Here is a 22016-nt window from a genome sequence, read left to right as displayed (position 1 = left end):
AAGCGGGGGGCAGAAAGGTATGGGCTTCATTGTTGTATTCCACCACAACCCCCATTAATATGTATGGCAGGGACATCTTAAATAAGCTCAACATGACTATCTCACTTACTGAGAGAGGTGTGGTGTGTTTGTTGCCTGGTATGTGTACCGTGAGGGTAATGTTGACCATACATGAATTGGACAGTGACTCAGTGAGAGAGGAATACAAGTAGACCCTGATTTGTTCATATTTGGGATTACATTACTTCTCAGTGCAGTGCCACGCGTGGCTAACAAGTACTGGCGGGGGTCTCCCGAATTCTTGTTGAGGCCCGCTCAAACCCAAGGGGTAGTTGCAGGAACCGCTATCATTCTTGGCATAGAAGGAGTATGTTGTCAAAGGAATGTATTGTGTTGATAGCAGTTGATTCTGATAGAGGAGAGTGGCACACAACTTTGTGTATTGACCCCACCTAACTGTTGAAAGACATATCAATTAGGACATTTTTAAGGACAAAGACAATGAGGGGGAGATAATATTGACCGTATGTGTCCCCAGCAAAATAATGGTACAGTATAGGCATGTTCCATGTCCCATGTTACTTGTAGGGAATGCCCCTTCTATTGCTTCAGAAGATTTGTCCCAGGTACCAGATGAGCTGTTGACTGATAAGCTGCATGATGTAGGCCTCTTGTAGAGTGTTGCACCAATATGCATCACATTGAAACCAGGTGCTGTGTTACTCAGGGTTAAACAGTACCCACTATCTAAGGCAATGGAGGAAGGAGTTTATGATATCATTATGTCCCTTTTACACCAAGGTATTATAGGACCATCCAATTCCCCATGCAATATGGCTATTTTCCAAGTGAAGAAATGGAAGGGGGCCAGCTGCAGGATGATCCAGGATGTGTGCCCCCTTAACAATGTAGTGCAGGCAGAGTTTCCGGTGGTTCCTAAGTCAGATACAATATTGTGCAATATAGTCACTGAGGCTACACATTTTACAGTGGTGGATCTGAAAAATGCCTTCTTTTCAGTTCCCTTACATTGAGATTCTCAATACCTCACTGCGTTTATGTTTGCCGGGAGGCTATTCCAAAATACTGGACTTCCTCAAGGGTACTGTGAGTCCCAAGTATTGTACTTCGGCCAATTGATTTCAGTTAATGGAAAAAGAGTGACTCCTGAACACGCCGCAGCGGTGCGCCCTTTAATGAGGATAGAATGGTTGACCATGTCAAAGGTGGTGGAGAGATCAAAGAGCACTATCCTCAATTGTACTACAATCATAAACTACCATATACACTTCAATTATATAATTCCACCATATTACACATATTGTATACTCCCCCTATAGTACCTACAACAACTATACACATATTACTATAGTGTATGTGGCCAGGGCCAAGAATCTGGCCCCCAGCTACAACCACCACAATAGAATTAAACCATATTCCAAGTATATAAAATACACCTTCAAATAACAAGGCTCACCGCGACCCCCCAATACCAATATCGTCCACAAACAAAAATGAACGGCAGTCACGACAGCACCTGCACAGCTTTTTTCACCTACAAAAAGAACTCTATATCAACTGTTTTCCACTCCCCCACCCTTCCAGGCCCTCTTGCGTCCACAAAACAACCCAAATATATTTTCCAAACTTCTTTTCCCCATCACGCTGTCCACAGACAAAGGCTATGATCCGCCCATCAAATATGGCTACGATTTCTAAAATGATCGCGCACCTCACATTTTCAACCGTCCAATCAACATGCTCCTCTCTACAAAGTTTGGTGACCATTCGTCGAACAATGCCAAAGTTATAAGATGCCCAAAAATTACTCTTTCTATAAAATGAGCACCTTAACCAATGACATTATTATCATTCATTATGTAAACATTCCTCATAAGCAATTATCACCATTTCTTATTTTGATATACATGGAAAACACACTTGAGTGGCTAGAAGAAAACTTTCTCAAAGAAGAAATGAGTGAAGATGAAATCTCTAATGGTAAACAATACATCTTTCAATATAAACAAATAATATAATTTATGGACAGCTCATTGAAATAATGTCTTCTTTTCTTATAGTACATAGTTTACATGAGGAAACAACACCACGTATTAATTATGCAGAATCACAACAATCAGAAATACAATTTGAAACCCCAACTGTACAGAATGAAATAATAATCTTGTCTTTAAAATTGGATGAACTTAGAAATTACTTTAAAGAACTTTTAATTAATGTTATAAATCATGTCCAGTCTTGCATGGCGTATTTTAAATTAGTCTGTGGACAACGCGCCCATTTGTGGACATCCCTGTGCATGCACCCAGCGTCTCCCGTCCGCAGACACCCACCGCTGCCTCAGACGCTCCACGGACATCATCATGTGAATGCGCTTGTGCGGCGAGGCGAAGTGTCCGCGGACAGTGTCCGTGACCACGGACGATTTGAAAATACATTTTCACCAATCTAGGATGTTCCAAGTTGGAAGTTTACCCTTCCAGAGCTCATAGAACTATTTTTAGTTGATGTGTCAACTTTGTTCAACTTTTCAAGGCCTATTTGCAACTCAGAAGTCAATGGAAAAGTCGCGCAGTCCGCGGACGGTTACTGTGAAGGGGCCCACCCATTACTTTTAGTCATTCTCAATCTGGAAGACTAGGAGAGAGCATCTTTTGAGAGATAATACCAAGAAACCTCCAGGAGTTTAAGAATGGCATCTGTCATGGCCATCCCACCTTCCCAGGAGCCACCACCACCACCATCACCATGTGGAGGATAGGGCAACAGGCGCAATGATGCGGAGGAGGATAATGAGGAACAGGAAGATGAGGTAGGGGAAGTTCCTACCTCCAGCATTCAGAGAGAGTCATGGGTGTGGCGGTTATTTAAGACCATTGGAGATGTACCAAAAACTGGACTGCCAAGGTTGAATGAATTGAGTGCAGCGTCATACTCAGTCGCAGACAACCTGGGCAGTCATGTTTTGGGACCACTTCCATGCAATGCCACACTCGCTCAAACCACCCGGGTGCTCTAAGAAAGGCTATTTCTTTCTCAAGGAGAGGTAGGTTATCTTCCTCTACGCATCTTCTTCAACCGGTCCTGCTACCACACAGGCTGCTCCACTGGGGCAGAGGATCCCACTGACTGCTTCACAGGCCATATAGAATGCTGTTGACCCTTACCTTTCAAGGGTCACAATACTCTGTACGGTGATACACCGCTCGCCAGGTGTAGCAGCTTTGGAGTGCTTTTGAGGTAGTGGTCAAGGAGCACGAGAAACACTGCCACCTACCTTAGATTTAAGGCATGCCCAACATCTTCGCCTGTCCACCTGTCCCTCCGTATCTGTGGTTGGCACCCCTTCCCTCCCCCACCTTACCTCATCACCTCTCCTACAAAAAAAAACGAAATCCCTCAAAAATATAAAAGCCAGAAAGACAAAAAATGTTCCTTTTGGAGCCACCTTAGACAGTTAAAAATTAGAACAAAAAAATAATAATCAAAGGACATTTTGCAGTCTGCATAGTCTGCGGACCGTATAAACGTCCGCAGACACCTGGAAAATTATGTGCGTGCGGTGGGCGAATTAAAATCAATTAACTTGTTTTCGGTTAAAAAATGGTGGTTCTTAAAACAGCCTTTTTAAAAAAAGATGTGATGTTTTATATACAGAACGAGCAAAGGTTCTACTGAAATTAATTATTTTTTCTAACTTTCACAAAACTATAAATTTTCTTCAGTTTTCTTTTTTATTTACTACTAAAAAAAACTTCACAACATATTTCACGAGTTCACAAAAATTGTTTCAGTACATTTTGGATATTCAACAGAAAAATCTGATTTCCGACATCAGTGAAATGCATTGCATCTCCTCGAAAAATATTTATGCATCCAACTTGATATTTACATTGTTAAAAGATGCCATTCCTAAACCAAATAAAAAAAACACATACAACTTTATTGACATGCTGTCTACCTTCTTGCATTTCAGTAAAAAACAAGTTTGCACATCTTCATATTTGACTTTGATGGATTTCAGAAACATGTCCTCATGGCAAACTGCAAAGATGCTGCATTCACATAGCCCACACTGTTGTCTCCACAATGCACAATAATAATATCTGGACGTTTAAAGTGAGCCATACTCTCACAGAATGGTAATAAAGTCACACACTTTAATCCACAATCTGCATACCATGAAACTGCCACTTCTTCCAATCCAATAGTATTAGAGATGCCCCAAGAGGTTGTCCATGAAATGACTGAAAAAAAGGAGAAAAGACCGAATGTTTCGGGTCAAAAAACAAAAATTACTTTTTACACTTTGCTTCCTCATAGCCATCTTTACTACACACAAAAAAAAACACTAGCAATCCTGTACTCCTGTATACTTCAACTAGTCCTCCCCAACCACACAACCTGATTGGCCAGTCCCTCCACAACCACAAAACCTGATTGGCTAGTACCCAAATTTCCGGTTTTCCATGCCAGGCATCCTTGCAAGACCCAGGTGGCACGTGCGGGTCTGCAAAATAACACTCCCCCACCCTTTCCAAGCCCTCTTTCGGCCACAGAATAACCCCAAATGCAATTTCCAAACCATTTTTTCCACTGCGCTGTCTGCGGGCCACGGCCATGGTCCGCGGATCCAATATAACGACCCTGATGCAGTGCAAGTTTCTTAACATCCAATCAGCGGGCACTACAGTATTACAATGCATACTGTTAAAATCCAAGACAGTTAGAATACGCCAACGGGTATCTAACTGCATTAAAAACACACTCCACTGTAATACACTTCAAAAATGCCATCACAGTTATTCTTACTGCAAAACTTCTTGAAAAGTCCAATATCGTTAGAATTTCGTCAACAGGTATCTAACTACTTTAAACATTCCCCTAATTACAACACACTTCAAACAAACATCCTACCACACTTACACTCACATAAATACAGTAGTTTATTTTAATCCTCTATGGATTTTTCCCAATTACCCAATGATTATTTCATGTGGATACAACAACAGTATAGCACACACTAATTTTGTACCAAACATAGTCGCAGAAAAAGAACCAAAGATTCCAGCTTTATTACCGTATGCAACTAAGTAACCATACAAAGTATTATCCTATTTATTATCTTCACAAAGAAACACATACATATTCCATAAGCACTATCCTCAATTGCACTACAATCATAAATACCAAATACACTTCAATTATATAAGTCCACCATATTTTAAATACTGTATACTCCTCCTACAGTACCTATAATTACTATACACATATTACTATATTATGTGTGGCCAGTCGCCAGATTCTTGGGGGCATAGCGATAGGCCATGTCCCCAATAATCTGTCCAGTGGTCACAACCACCACAATATAATCAAACCATATAAAAAGTATGTACAATATATCTTCAAACAACAAGACCCACCCAGAAACCCCTGCAATCCAAATTATGGTTGCAGACAGTAAAATTGGCAGCGGATTCTGAGACCCCTGCAAATCCTTTTTCACCTATATAAATAGCTCCATGACAACTTTATTGCACTCCCCCATCCTTTCCAGGCCTTCTTTTGGCCACCAAATAACCCCAAATGTGTTATCCAGACTTTTTTCTCACCAGGGTGTCTGTGGTCAGCAGCGTCTGTCCGTGGATCAAAGATGGTGACCTTTAAAAAATGATGACGTACCTCAAGTTGTTCATCATCCAATCAGCGTGTGTTTTTGCTGTCCGTGTACATCGAGCTACCCCCTGATTGGTCCAGGATTGTCTGCAAACTCAGAATCAGGAAATTAGTCTGAAGACCAGACCCAGATATCACTATTTTTGTACCTACATTTTGGGCAGTTTTTTTTAAAACTACTGGTTGGATTTACACCAAATTTACAAACGCATGCTTTTGGGACCAAGGCGCCTCTCCTTGCGCAAGTTTGGTGAACATCCGTCCAGCAGTTTGGCCTGTAAGAGTTAGCAAAGTTTTTTTTCCATTGTGTCCATGAAGATTTTAAACATTTGTGGCCCCCTCTATTAATCACCCCCTTGACGAATTTGCACCAAACTTCTTCGGGGGGCCATATACCTTTTTTGCAAAGTTTGGCGAGGATTCGTCCAGGGGAGGCAAAGTTATACGCCACCCAAAAAACGCTCTTTCTATGAGTTCGGCAACCATAACTACAGTGCCACTATCGTAGGTCCTGTAATATATATCTGGGTTCCAACAAAGTGTTAAAACATCCTATGTTAAATGCGCAAATGTTTATGATATGATAGGTTATTTATAACGCGCTTAAGCGCAGACTCGGGGATCGAACCCTTTGTTTCTCCGTGTCGTTTTGCTTCCAAGGCAGGCACGTTGCCCCTGAGCTATCCTCCCGTGACAAATATATTTAAACTACTAAACAATTTCATGCAGGGCAAATTGCTCTTGTGATTCCATAGATAATTTAGCATTGTGGAAAATCAAAAGGGTCAATTGTCAATTAAGAAATTCCTAATCCTAAGTATTCAAACACAATTACCAGCCTTTGGAAAGGCGCAAAACACTTAGAAATAGCATCAAGGTACATTGGGCTACACATGGGGATCAACAATATGAAACATTTGGTTAATGTATATAATGTATTATTTATTTGCTTAAAAAATATAACCCGGCCAATTTGCTCATTTACAGAGCTATTTGGGTATTGAATTTTAGAATATGTTATTGCTCAGAGTTTTAAGACGCCTTTCAACAAGGCCCACTCTTTAATCCAGAGTGATGTTTTCCAAGACAACCCACTGTATCTCATCCTCATTTCTTTATGTTGATTTCTCACAAAGTATACTACGTTCAGCATTGGCTCATTTCTGGGTGTAATAACTTTAGAATGGTGTTTTATTCGTCTGATGTTGATTACCATAGTGGTCAAACCTATATATAGCAAGCACACAGGAACACACAATCATGTATACTACATTCTGAGTGAGGCCTTTTGAAATATTTCTAATTTGGCCACAGTTTGATACATTATTTGCTTAGTGTAGCCCAGAGGCTACAGACGTATAAAGGTTCGATTTGATGATTTTCCATTGCCCACATCGTCTGAACATTTCTTTATTTGTGATTGGGTGCCCCTGGAGGGGGCAAGGATTTATCAAAACAAGTTTGTTCCTTTATATTTAATCATGAAGGGATCATTGGAGGCACTAAGGGATCATCATTTAGTTTAGCCCATATGACAGTTTTATCAAAAAACCCGTCTTTAGTTGCAATTTCACCTAGTACCTGTTAGACGTTAATCTAACCCCGAGCATCTTTGTAAGAATGACACTATTTCACCCTGATAATACCAGTGTATTTTGTATCCTTGCCTCAAGTGTCCCAGAACATCCAATAAATGATATTTGGCAGGATTATTATTTTATTAGGATTAATTTCTTCCACAGGCCTAGTTTCAGAGCACCCCAACATTCTTACTCTGCGCGCATACCACCCATTCATTTTTATACTTTTCCCTTCAGCATTTACTGCCTAGGTCTGGTGAAGTTAAAACTTAGGCACCAGATTCATGTTTCAGATTTGGTAAATTCTCGCTGTTCAACAGAATCTTCCTTTTGAAGACATTCATTATCTTTGACTTTTCCCAGTTCACCTTACACCCTGCAATCTTTCCAAAAATCTTGATTGCGGTCATGATTGTGGTATAGATTTTTTCATTTTTGTGGCAAACATGGGCATGTTGTCAGCATAGGTCAATGGGCCTCATTACAAGTTTGGCGGTAGCCTTGCCGGTAAGTGTCCATTCGTGGTTACCGGAATGAAATGCTCCCCATTCCCATTTGAGACCCATAGAGCTCAGATGCGAAGGGGGAGGTCAGATGCACTGCTAGCATTCGTGAATGGTGCCGGTGTATCCGACATGCTGTGCTCATGGGTGACCGTACGCCCGCCAGATCAGACCTGGTGGGCAGGAAGGCACCCATGAGCACAACTCGTAGTTTGCCGGTCCGGTAGCAACGGTGCTGGTAGCTTACCGGCACCGTTACTACCGGACCGGCAAACTAATGTCTAACATTTATGTTGTCCAATGCAGTGTTCAAGCGAAGTGTACAAAAAGAAGTAGTATAACTATGTTCCCTGCTGGCCTGCCCCCGCTTCCCATAAACCCCATTGCCACGCCCCCTCCCATGCGCAATGCAAACCCCCAAACAAACAAACCTGCAGTCTAAGGAAGTGTCTAAGGGAATGTTCAGTGCCGGGCATGGAAGTGCAAGTTTCATCTTCTTCCTACAATTTAATTGTAAAACTAAACCATTCCGTAACGGTTTCTTTTAAAAGTAAAAATATAAGACCAGTAAAACTTAAAGAAATAGTAGAGGAGTACTGCTCCCAACCGCTCCCACCGACTTTGACTACTGGCCCAATGGGTGGCCCAATCTCCTTCCCTCTAGCCTGCAACTGAGAGATGTGTAGGGTATTTGTGGCCTGTGGCACTATCTGATGCCACTGCTGCATTCCACGGTAATTCACAAGTAACACCTGTACGAAACTACAGGTGAGAAAGAACGCACAATGGGCCTGCCATGTAGTGCGCACGCAACACCTGTTTTCACGGATTTAGGCTTAAACAAGGTTATATGTGATACCAGGCTGAAACCATTGGTAAATTGGCTGACTGTATGGGACACAGATGTTTTAGCTGCCTGCAGCGAGGCTGTTTTGTGGTGTTTCACAGACGACTGGGGGAAAGTTTTTTATCATAGTTTAAATATGTCAAATATATGTTTTGTAAGCTAGGCCTGCATGTGTTTTGGGATGAGCCCACTAAGCATTGTGCACTGCCGAACTCTATTTTAATTAATCATTCCAATGACTTGGTGCTAAAATAAAAACTGGACTTATGCTATTCTCATTACCTATCCTCGAAATATATCAGCAAAACTACAATTAGTTGTGGAGTTCTACCTTGATTTTCCTTGTCCAACATCCACAGTAGGCAAAAACTCTTTTTACCAAATTTCGCTTTGGCATACTGCCCCCTGCTACTTCCACAACTCACTACAGCCAGGTGCCCTTGCATTGATGTACACGAGGAAGATGAACAGCACTCACCTTGCCCCTTATGCCATGACGCTATTAGACGTAAATGGCTCCAACCAGTTCTTAATTCTTATGGCATCAGAAGAAGGAGGGAAGTGATCACGTGTTTGAAGAATAACATCACTTTGCCTTTGTTCTTTGCCTTGAATTCCTTTTTAACAAAAGCCTTCCATATAAGAAATGATTTCTCCATCTATTGAATTGTATATTAATTATTTTAGTATACGTTACTGTCATATACCTTGTGTGTAATAAAAGGTTATGTGCTTATGATTGTTTAAAATTATACAAATGCTTTTATGGTGCTAACCGAAATAAAGCTTGAATTGAATTGATTGAGTTTCAGAAGTACCAGCTTGCTGGTGATCATGGTTGTCTCTTCTGTGGGGTGTGGCATCTCTCGCAATGTGGGCAATAGAGTGCATGGTCAATCAGCGCCCCATTGCTTTTTAAAAATTCAGATCTAAGGGCTGGCCCCTCCCTTCTATTGAATTCTGGGAAATTGAGTCCCCTGAAATGAGACTGCACAAGGGTGTCAATGCAGCCAGGCAACTGTGTCTCTCTGCAACTTTTCGTGATCCAGTACTCTATACCTGAGGTCATCATACCTCTTCTCCCCAGCCATGGCACGGCACGGCACGGAAATGTAATCCACTAGAGTGATGGCCGACGAATTTCCTCCAGGGACAAACTGAGCACCTTTCTCTGAAAGGGGGGAAAGGCTCATGTGAGCCCCCCTTTAATGTCTCTCTTGTGCCACCTCTGTCCCTAGTTGCTCACTACCAACGCATGTTAAGATAGGGAATATGGGTGGTGTTAAGAATGACTTGAATGAATAGTCAAGTGACTATCCTCAAGCTGTCTGGAAAAACAGCAAGGCCAAAGATTCTCAGGGCAAGCTTCGGTTTATCCTATCTTATCCTGACAACTTTTTTTAATAACTTCTGTGTTACCTCCCACCTTCTGAACCTTTCAACTTTGTGAGGCATTAAGGGACCCTCTAGGAAGGGTCAGCACTGAGCAAAAATTCAAACAAAATTAATAAAGTAATGAAATGGCTGTAAAAGGAGAATGATTGCACAGGGCAGATACAGTACTAGACATTAGCGAGGACGAGGAAGCTTCTCTTATTGATGACCAAACTGTGTTAAACATGTGAGAAAACAAGAAGAAGATATGCTCACCTCTTTGTTACCTGAACCAAAGTGGGAAACATTTGGAAGGAACTTCTTGGTAACAAGTAGATGCATTAGTGATCCTCTTTAATTATTAAGTACATAAGATACCAAAAATGTATAAAAGCTGGACTAAAAAATCATCCAGCATTTGGTAAAAGAATTATCCTTTGCCACTTGAAATAAAAACGACAGAGTGAGGAGTGGCTGGTCAAGATGTCAATGTTAGCCACTTCAGAGAAGTTGCGATGGCCAGTCGTGATCAAGAAGCAAGGTTCAATGCTATTTGGGGGAGCTCATGCTAAGATCAGCCTGTTCAGACTAATTAAAGTACAGTTAGTGCTTTCCTCTATGGTTTCCTCCATGGTTGACATGAAGCAGCGAGGGGCCCGTTGGAAGGTCCAAAATGTATCATGTTCAGCATATTGCTAAAAAGTTTGCCCTGTCTATGAATTAAACATTACTTTTCGTTGAAAAACTAATTATTAGGGGATGGCACCATCTGCTGGTTTAAATATAAAAATATAATTTTTAAGACCAGTAAAATCAGAAATAGAGTTGCTTGGATGTACAATATTATTTTTTGCAGAATTTGCAGAGCTTAATTACTGTGTTTTAGAAACAAACATCTTGGGTAGAGATTAACAAAAATTTCTTTGTTGAAAGATTTATTTTCGATTCTTCCAATTTAGCATCAGGTAATATAAAAATGGGTGTGTGTACCTGTAACATGCTTGTTTTCTGGTTATGAAGACCTCTGGTGAGCCTTGGTCTAAGAAATGTCGCTGCTGGAAAACAAGGTTGGATTCCCCCAGTCAAACCCCTGTTTATAATAAGGTGTTGATTCTGAGTCTTATAATGCTGTTTCTAGTATCTTGTCGTTCATTGCCTGAATCACTACTTTTAAACAAGTCTGAAAAGTAACTCATTTCCTGTTTCTTCTACTTTGCTTAACTTGCCTCTCCAGTTTGTTTTATTATATCTTGAATTTGCAGACCGTCATCCACTAAATAAAGGTAAATGATTTATTTTTTTAATTCTTTGATGCCCCTTGATAATCTGACTTTTTGACTATTACATGTCTTACCATGCTTTACTTTTATTGATATTGGCTAGTTTCTCCTAGAATCTTGAATTAAGGTGTGAGAGAGGAATTTAGCTGGTGATTCCTCATCCAGCATCACATCAAGTCTCTGTGTTGCATTTATTATGTGTGTATTATTACATCTTGGTTACATTTATTGGTGACCTGGCTGAATACTAGCTTGTATTTGGAATCATCCAGAAACAATAAGGCTCTATTTTGGCCTGCAGTTCCATTGGTACTGAGTGAGCCTTAAGACAACCTTAAGACAAGTTATTAAACAGTGTGTGTGTCAATCCTGCCCTTTCTCCCACTGTCTTCCTTGTAATATCGCAGGTCAATCTTTCAATTTCCTATTTATTCCAGGATATTGAAAATGCCATGTTAACAATAGCTACAAAAGCTACTAATTCATTTCCACTTACTCCTCCCATTTTAGCCACATCAGATGCATTCTAGGACTCCTTCTTTCCTAGTTCCTATTCTGATTTCCTCAATATTCTTCCTGCTACAATGCCTATCTTTTATCGCAACCATTTTCCCTGATAATCCACAAATTGTCTAGAAGCTTTCTGCTTCAACCCTTTGGACAAAGCTAGGTATTGATCTAATAACTCCTTGCCCTTTTAAGGCAAGTGTGCAGCAGCTGAGTTTTCTCTTCACATGTCCAATCATTGGTTGTTAAGGAATTGTCAATATAGCTTCCATCCATGTTACAACCACGAGAGTGCTATGCTTCAGTTGTTAAACAATGCCCTGCACATGCTAGACATCTGTGGTGCCTGCTGCTAATTTTTGTAAACTCTCAGTAGTGCTTGATTCTAGTAGTAAAAACTTCATTTTGCTCATAAAACCATAAAAGCCATACATAACAACACATAATAATACACAACGATTCATTGAACCTTGATAAAACACAATAAAGCCATCAAAATGATACTATAAAAAGTGTTCCTTCCTCTTACAGGAATACCAGGTGATACCGTGGTGAGGAGAGCTCGGCTCACAACTTTCCGGTTATCACCTCGTGCATTTATTGATCATTCTTACCCCTTGAAGCCATGGTCTATGAATATAATGTGTTGTCAAAAATGCAACACAAAAACTGTGAGGATTACTTAGGTATAACAACAAACAAGGGGGTTCTGGGAGTCCCACTGCTGGACATTAGTCCCGGTTACGAGAGATTTACCCAGAGTATTTAACTCACTATCTTTCACAGAGGAGAACGATCCAAAACATATCAGTCTTTGTCCTGCCCAGGGGCAGTCCAGCACCAAAATACTAGGCAATTCTCCTCTGAACAAGAGTACCAACAACAACCCCAGACAAGTGTTTCGGTCTGGTTGGACCTCATCAGTAGGATGGAGCTGTGCCTCTCTAAGAATGGTGAGCAAGGGCTCCACTTCTGGATTACCCTAGTAACTTAGGGTGGGACCCACAGCTACTTAAATGTGCAAAAAATAAGGGGGGTCCTGGAAGCCCCTCTGTCGGACATTAGTCCCGGTTACGAGAGACTTACGCCTCTCTTGTGTGCCAGATCCAGCTGCAATTAAAATCGGCTTCAATTATCTCCTTCTCAGCTTCAGGGTGTTTTGACAGATGAACATGAAATGCATTTCAGTTTTAGTGGCAGCCTTACACATCAGGTACAAGGCAGACTCTTGAGGTTTCCATAGAACAGTGACACTAGTCTGAAGCGCAGGTACAGGGATCTTTCATAGGACAGACGTATTAAATCGATATATACAATAGCGTGTTTGGGCAATCTGCAACTGGCATAATCAGAGCCGACAGACAATTTCAGAGCATCACAAATTAGATAATTTCTTAGTCGGCTGTAAATAGCTACGTTTATAGTCTTTTGTCCAACTGCCAAGCTGGTTCTTGGTTTGTCCCATAGGTTGCTCAGATTTAGATAAAATAAAGAAGTGTTTCATTTCAAGCTACTATCACCCTCCAAGTGCAAACAATGCAACAGGGTGTCACAGTAAGGTTATGAGCCATCCTTGCACCACAATCTCATCCAATATCTAATTGGGTCATACTTCACCGTGCTCACCACAGGTAAGATCCCCAACTCGAGGTATATTAGGGAGGAAGGGTACCTGAGGGTAACAAAAACAGCATTTTAACAAAAATGTATTTTAGCAAAATTGCAGCATGTTCAAATCCATGTAACCCCATACATCTGCACCATATGAAGCTGCTTGAGTTGATTGCTTCCGGAATAAATTCAGGGCGGGGGAAACCGCTGCACTACCGTGCTGCACAAAAAAATAATTAATAGCCCGGTTATATTTATCCATACAAATACTTGATTCTACCACTTGAGGAGCCCAGCTCCTAAATTCCTTAAACCTTATTCCCAGGTAATCAAAATTATTTACCTGTTCAAGTGTGGCATTATCAATTTTGAAGGGTGCCGACCCACATTTAGATGAGCGGGACCAAAAGACCACGATTTTTGATTTCTCCGCATTCAACTCAAGTTTTAAATCTCTGCATTTGAATTTGAAGGTTGAGAGGGCCTTTCTTAGACCTGATGGATTTTTTGATACAATTGCTGCATCATCAGCATAAAAAAGGGCTGGGTATTTCACTAAGCCTATCTTTGGACAGTCCTGGAACTCCAGTAATAAGGCATCAATAATTTCTTGAACATAAATGTTCAACAGCAGAGGGGCCAGGATGCAGCCTTGTCTTATTCATCTACATACATTAAACCCTTTTAATAAATACACATTTTGGATTCTTTTTATAATGTTTTATTAAATAAATGTGTTTTAAGGTTTATATTAACAATGAATGCACAATAAAAAAATAAAATTAAATAAAAATAAACAAATAAAAAATTAAATGCTTTAGTCCATTCCCCCTAAGCCAAATCGAACCTTTGCTTGGTTTTGGGAGCACAATGAGGAGATGATTGAAATGAGTTCAGTGGTCGCCTTGCAGGCTTTACGTATATATGCCAGAATGTAGCTCTCGAAACCAAGTCGATTACTGTATTCGGATCCAGGAAAGCAACATATCATTTCATCTTGAATAACGAGACATATTTTGAATTATGAGAAAAAAAAGAAAGCATTGGTCTATGGTGCCTCTGTTTTGCCTGAACCCCGCCTGGTGAATGCTTATTACATTATTAGAATCAGACCAGGATTGTAGGTGGCCAAGTATAATTTTTGCAAAGATTTTTCCATCCCATCCAAAAAGGAGATGGGACGATAATTAGAGGGAAGATCTCTTTGTCCCTTTTTGTATAAGGGAATAATCTTTGCCTGACACCATGTGGAGGGAATGGTGTTAAAATGTTTACAAAGAACCGGAACCCACACGGTTTCCTCGTCCTTATGAAGATCAATGGGGATCAAATTGGGGCCTACAGCCTTACCATTCTTCATGGATCTCAACGCCACCCAACATCAAACATGCTCACACTTAATTGTGGTACTTTTACACCATTTGCCAGCACCACATTATCCCCCTGTGAATCATCTCCTAGATGGAGTTTGTAGAGGTCAGAAAAATGAGACTCCCATTCTTCAGCAAGGATGCAACTTTGCATTGGTTGGGCACCGTTCAACTCTCTATCTGCCATCATACTCCAGAAAAGGGTCATATCCCGCTGTTCCAGGGCATTATATGTGACCAACCATTTGTCACAAAGCAACTCCCTCTTTCTTGCAATGATTAATTCCTTAAGTGCTTCATACTGTTGTCCATGAGGGTCTGATTAACATTGTACCTGCCCGTATGGACTTCGCTATTACTGATGTGTATGTACTGAGATGGTTCTTGTCCTTTTTGCATAATCATATGCAGTTTGTATAAGCATGAGTAGTTGGATTAGAGCTGTTGTCCATATAGGGAAGTGTTTCCCAGGGGTCATCTTTATCACCCTCTACCTAGTGATGGGGTTGGCCTTAAATTGCCCCAATGTGCAGATAATACTCTGATTTATCTCGGGGTCTTATCTTCAGACAATATTTTCGACTTTAGGCACTGTCGTGGTACCATCAACGTTTGGAGGTCTGAATTCTTTTTTTTATGCTTAATGCTTCTGAAACAAAGTTTCTTTGGTTTCTTCTTCTTTCACCATTGTACATCTTCAAGATTGACTTTCTCCCTTGTCTACATTAGGTATATTTCCTATTATTGAAGTGGCCTCTGCTGTCACTCCTGGCTTCACTCCTGATTCAAATTTGAACTTTAAATCCCATATCTCATTTAACAGAATCCTGGCTTTTCATTGTTTCTTTTTCAGAAGATTAATTCTTTTATACTGTATTCAGATTTCACATTGCCATCAATGCTCTTCTTTTATCTCTTCTGAATGATGGTACTGTTGTGCTCAGGAGACTACCACCAGCCTCTTCATTAGCAACCCTGACGTCTGCTTTGCACTTTGTGACCCGTTTGATCACGGACTTCAGAAAATTAGAGCACTATACTCTCACTTTATTATCTCTTCATTGGCTGGAAATCCCTTTCGTTCAATATTCAAGACTGTCTGCATTATTCATACAGTTGTGGTTTTAGATCAACCTATCTATCCTGCAACAAAACTTAGCATCTCTGGAGGGTCAAAGTCTATTCAAAGTTCGCCAACCCCAGCTCATACCTGTCTAAACAGTGGCTCTCTATGCTTGGTGTGCCCTGTCTTTTGAGATGTGCTTACCTCCTGCTTTTCCAGCTTTTCAGAAAGCTTTCAGAGCTTGTTGTTTTTGTCTTACCACTCATTTTTGCTAATTGTCCTATCTCGATTGTTAGCCATTTAATTCCTGGGAAAATGTTGTAATTTTGGGGCCGTGTATACATGTTTGTTTTATCTGTTTTTTTCCAATGTTTTATTTATGTCATCCTTTTAATAACTACTATATTGTGCACTTGTTGTTTTGAAAATGCTTACTTTATATTTGCTTTTGTAAAGTGCTCTCTTATCTGGGTTAAGCTGTGCTATGTATTATAAGATACATAAAGACATACTTTCAAAAATATTGTTTCAAACGCTGTCCATGTAATTCAGTTGTAATTGTTTTCTTTTTGAGCATGACTAAGGTGCTGCCCGTAATTTGTCCATCAGTACCGGTTGATACACTTATTTGGCCAACCAGTGATAGTCCACTGATTGCTTCTGATTAACTCTTGTCCATTAAAGCTGAAGGAATTCGCCTCTGCCATGATGCTGACCACATGAAAACGTTTTTGACCCAAGTACAAAATACACTGTTTCTTAATTCAATGGAAAAAAATGAAATGGTCTCTAGCTCAATTTGTTTTGTAATATCTATAATCTCTTTAATATCTAGGTGATACCTAAGGGGGTTACCAGACATTTGGTCGAAAAAAATTGGTCGACCAGACAAATGGTCGAACCAATTTGGACGAAAACCAAATGGTCGAATTTTTTATTTTTTTATTTTCACCTTTTTTTTTGGGGGGGGGGGGTGTCCCCCCAGCCCCCTTTTTTTCTAAAAACCCATTTTTTAAAAAACGAAAACCCGAAAAATAAATATATAATTAAAAAAAAAATTCGACCATTTGGTTTTTGACCTAATTGCGTCGACCAAATGTCATTCGACCAGTTTTAGGTCGACCAAATGTCTGGACACCGCCTAAGGGCTGTTGTGCGCTCTATGAATGCTAATAAATAAATAAATGAATAAATAAATACAATATATTGTGAGCAGCCAGTTATGGAAGGATGGTCTAGTTTACCACAAGGCTCCTCCCTATCTCCACTCCTCTTCAACCTATATGTTGAATCCCTTGGACAGACCCTTAGCAAACACAACGTACATTTCCACCAATACACAGATGACACACAAATATACTTCCAAATGTCATCCCCTTGACAACTCCACACACTCAAAACCTGTCTTTCAACCATCACCAACTGGATGGCCACCCACTTTCTCAAACTCAATCCTTCCAAAACAGAATACCTCCTCATACGCCCCTCAAGGCACAAACTGGACCTCACCCCATGGATCCAGAACTCGCCAAGGACCACCCACACATATCCCTCTCCTCACCTGGCTTCACCATCAACTCGCACCATTCCTTCACACACCACAGGTCCGCTGTCACTAACACATGCAATCTGCAACTACACTGTCTATGCACAATCAGACATATCCATCATCCTGATGAATTCTGCACCACAGTCCAAGCACTGGTTCTCTCTAAGCTGGACTATGGAAATGCTCTCCTCACTGGACTCCCCAACAACATCATTGCAAGCCATACAAAACATAGCATCCAGACTCACCCTCCACCTACCCAAACATTCACATATCACCCCTGCTGTTGCCCAGCTCCACTGGCTCCCCATACCTCAGAGAATTGCCTTTAAAGGACTCTGCATTGTATTCAAAGCCATCCACCTCAAAACTCCATCTCACCTTCATGACAAACTCAAACCCATCACCCAAACAAACACCAGAGAAGCCAGCCAACAGCTTCTACACATTCCACTCTACAAACTCACATGTACACAAAAACAAGCAGCGCCACGATGCACCCGGGCCGCTGGGCACTTAATAAATCCAAATAAATAAATAAATAAGAACGGGACAAGGATTCAAACCTGTGTTGATCTGTATTGTCTTGCCTCCAGGACAAACGTGTTGTCCCTGAGCTATCCTCCGGGCATTAGGTCAAACAATGATAGTTTTGTAGACACTGAAATTACAACTTTCCAAACCAATATATGCAGGTATCGAAGTGATCTAATTAATTGTCTCCATTATCTCACCAATAAGGCTCCATGTATTATTAAAAATCTTCCATATGGAAAACGTTTTAGAACCAGGTGAATGATCACAAATAAAAAACACTTTACAGAGCAAACAGAGATTAAGAAATGTGAGGAAAGGTTTTCCCCTACTGATGGACTCAAAAAGTAAATACAAACAACAATATTGAGATCACAAGATTAATTTCTGAAACCTCAAACGAAACAATTTCCCCAAGATGTAACTCTTATTTGGCTTACTTCCAAGAAAGGAACACTATAAAATAGATAAATGACAAACATTGGGACATTGTCAAATCTGCCCATGAACTCAGTAAACATTTGCACAAGAAAACATGCTTTACTCTCAAGTATAGTGATCACTTTAATAATATGCTCATCCAAGATGACACATTACCGTAAACAACTCAACAATACATTTGCATACTGGAAAAGGGTACATTCTATTGCTTAAATTGCATTAACCAAAAGTTGGCGTGTACTATATTGGACAATCAAATTGCAAAGTCACAATAAGATGGCACAAGTATCATGCAGCATTAGGTATTAAAGACATGAGATCCACTGTATTGCAAAATGTCACCAAAAAGAATCACATTGTGCATCTACATTTTCAAAGTTTGGAAGAAAACACACTATTCCATGGAGATTGAGAGAACAAACATTACTTATTCCAGAGACAGGCCTTCTGGATGACATTTAAACACCATGTATCTGTTTGGTTTAAACAAGAAACACAAACGTATCTATTTCATTTAATAGACAATTTAGGTTTGCCCACTATAGGTTGCGTTTGAACATTTCACATTATATCATTTGAATTTCATGCAGAGTGTGTCATGTCCTTCATTGGAATTAAATGTGTCTAATTTGTTATGTTTTGATATCTTACACAACCGCACATGTTTTATGAGATTTATAACACGTGCTGTTGATTACTATCATTCATATCATAGTGATACAGCTTAACCTTTTTTACACCATTCCAAAATTACCATGGGTTTTGTTCCCAGCAAACAGCACACATGTGATTTCCAGCCTCCCTTTACTATAACTTTATTCCAATATGCTTTGGTATGGCAAGTATATTCTTTCTAATGTTTGTGTTAGATCTCCAATGTATGAACCGTTACACATTTACAATGTTACTTAAAATTGGCGTTATGCACTAATTAAGGGAAGCACTGCCTTCACTTTGTGTTATATATGAACTTAGGAATTCTGTTATGTGACACCCCCTGTAAGCAATAACTTTGCTCCAAAATTAACGGACAGATAGTATTTACAATAGTTAAACATTACTGCCAAGGCAGGATATGTGATCCGGTAGCTTTACTTCCATAGGTAGGACATCACATGGTGCCCAATGTGCCTGGCAGTTTCTTTTGGTGCTTAGTCTATTTTAGACTGCTGAGATTGTTTACCTTTCATCTGCATGATATAACAGGTAATTAACCCATGTATCTGTCAGAGGTTAACAAGAATAATATACTACAGAGTTTAGAATATTTAAGCAATGAGCCCGTTGCTGGGGGCGCATGACCACCCCAAAGGCCCCGGGGCATTACCTGAAGCGGTAATGCCCCCCCACCCCAGTGAGGGGCTTATCACTATAAGTACCCCGTCCCGTAGGCCCGGGTAATCATTGTGTATTTTTTAAGTTGCGAGATGCAACTTAAAAAAGAAAAGGAAAAGGCTGCTACAGAACGGGGAGAAGGGATTACATGTAGTCCCTTCTCCCTTTCCATGGCGGCCATTGAAAAAAAGGAAAAAGTAAACTAAAAATATGTCCCACAGGGAATGGAGAGAAGGGACCACAGGTAGTCCATTCTCCCTTTCCATGGTCGCCAGGACACGGCTGCGACCAGCCCAACAAAGGCTTTGTCGAGCAGGTAACGACACAGTGAGAGCCAATGAGCTTGCTTGTAATACGCTCATTGTCCCTTGCTGGGTACTAGTTTTCAATATTTGGGTGATATGTCTGAGTAATGTGAATGACCACATTCCAGTATTAGGAGCTCATAATTTGTGCTAAAGACAATGATGAATATGGATGTTGATATTGTAAATTCAGTAATGATACATTGTGGTCTAAATGCGTTTAAGAAATCATTGGTTTTCTTTAGTTTAAATAGGTACATTTGAGTGTAACATGATCTTCAAAGTATGTGTGGGTGTGTGTTTTTCTGATCATGATTTTCTTTACGGTTTAGATTTGTGGTTCTGAAGAAGGGCATGTCCAGCCAAAACAGACTGATATTTTTCATGATTCAAATGTAAAATAGGTGTGGAGCTTGTGTCCTTTGAGGAAATGTATTATTGAGCAGGTATAAATAATACACTCTCCTGTACTTAATGTCTAAAATTGAATAACGTATGCATACAATTGAAAATATAAATGAATAATCTTGAACATCTTCAAAGAACTGTTAAGTGGATTTCATTGTTGTGCTTTTTTTCAAATATAAAGAATTGCCTTCACTTGTATGCACCATCTGCTGGAGAAAATACCAGATTGGAACTTTAAGACACAAAAGGTGGAACATACTGAAAATACTGCATTTCCAAAAAATGCAAACTAAAAGAAAAATGGGCTCTTAATATGTATGAATGAAATTAAAATACTGTCAAGCTGTGCAGATAGTTTATTCTTCCACACACATTTAGTAAACCTGGGTAGAGAGACATTACAAAAACGAATTTCTTCCTGGTGGTGAAAATATGCTTTGTGCCTTGGGGCAAAGTGGAAATTATAAGGCTGGACTGTGGGTGCATGTGCTGGCTTCTATGAAGGGGGCTACCAACCAAAGGGTGAGCAATCTCCTCTGGGAAACCACCACTCTTGTAGTTATTTATTAGTAATAGGCAAACATTCTCCTGGTGCAAACATTTACTAAAAGAATATGTTTTTTGCCCTAGTGTGCTTTTGCCACCCAGTGCTAAACAGTGGAAAAATGCACATGACTAGTGAAAAGTTTCTGTTACATGGCCCAAATTGTATGCTTACAGAAATCTTGAATTTTGTTTGGACTTGATATAGCGAAGGTCTGAAGTGCATGTGTTGGGTATAGAAAGACAAACACGTGGCGACAAAAACAATATTCAGTGAATTGAAATTAATGTTGCTTCTGGTAGATTTACTTTACATTCCCATCTGCTTCCTTTACAACAACAACTCTACGAGCTCCCATCACACAAGTTACCATAATAATTAGCTCAAAAGTAATGATGCCTCACATCAACACAATCAGACTGTGTTAGACCATCTAAACTGTCATGAACCACCAAACTGCATAAAAATGATCACTCACCTATCCACAAATGTATCGTTCAAAATTACTACAGATTGTGTAATAAAAATGTGCATTCACCATTAACACATATATTGCTGACATACAAATTGCAAGCTTTATCAACCATTGTGCAAATCACATCAATCAATGATTGCCTCTTTAGAATACTGGTGTGCTTCTATGGAAAAGCAGCTAACCATAACACTTAGATAATCAGAAATTATATATTGTAAACATATCAAAAGTACTACTAAATACACCAATACTGGCATATTACTTTACACACCTTTCATTCCTGATATGTTGCTGAAAGTATCACTGAATCAATCAATCCACTTTACTAGAATATTGGTTATCCAAATGTATATTCAAATCATAGGTAGAATATTTAAACATTAATTCGCCATTTTTCATTCAAGTAGACTGCATGTTATGTGGCAATGCAACCTTGCTAGATGAACAATTGAAAATGCAAATACACTTACTTGACTTGAAAAAGGTTTTGCAGCATGCAAGTTGTTGTGTTGCGTCATTTTTCCTCGTGTCAAAGCCTAGGATATAAGGTTAAAGCAAAAGATTTAGCCCCAATTGTAGTCTCACTTTTTAAA

The 22016-nt window shown here is 39.9% G+C and overlaps 1 protein-coding gene across 7 annotated transcripts in view; it reads right to left on the bottom strand.

The window, feature by feature from the left end:
- NRG1 (neuregulin 1) overlaps positions 1-22016 on the bottom strand; it is a 2309699-nt gene that overhangs the window by 1953985 nt on the left and 333698 nt on the right. For all 7 annotated transcript variants that reach the window (XM_069626364.1, XM_069626365.1, XM_069626367.1 and 4 more), the window contains exon 2: positions 21894-21959. In XM_069626364.1, coding sequence (XP_069482465.1) covers positions 21894-21959 — 66 coding nt within the window. The remainder of the gene's footprint in view (positions 1-21893; positions 21960-22016) is intronic.

Source organism: Ambystoma mexicanum, chromosome 6p (assembly GCF_040938575.1).
Source record: "Ambystoma mexicanum isolate Mex_15411 chromosome 6p, UKY_AmexF1_1, whole genome shotgun sequence".
NCBI classification, from domain to species: Eukaryota; Metazoa; Chordata; class Amphibia; order Caudata; family Ambystomatidae; genus Ambystoma; species Ambystoma mexicanum.
Note: the sequence above shows the minus strand (reverse complement) of the source record. Positions and strands in the feature narration are given on the sequence as shown.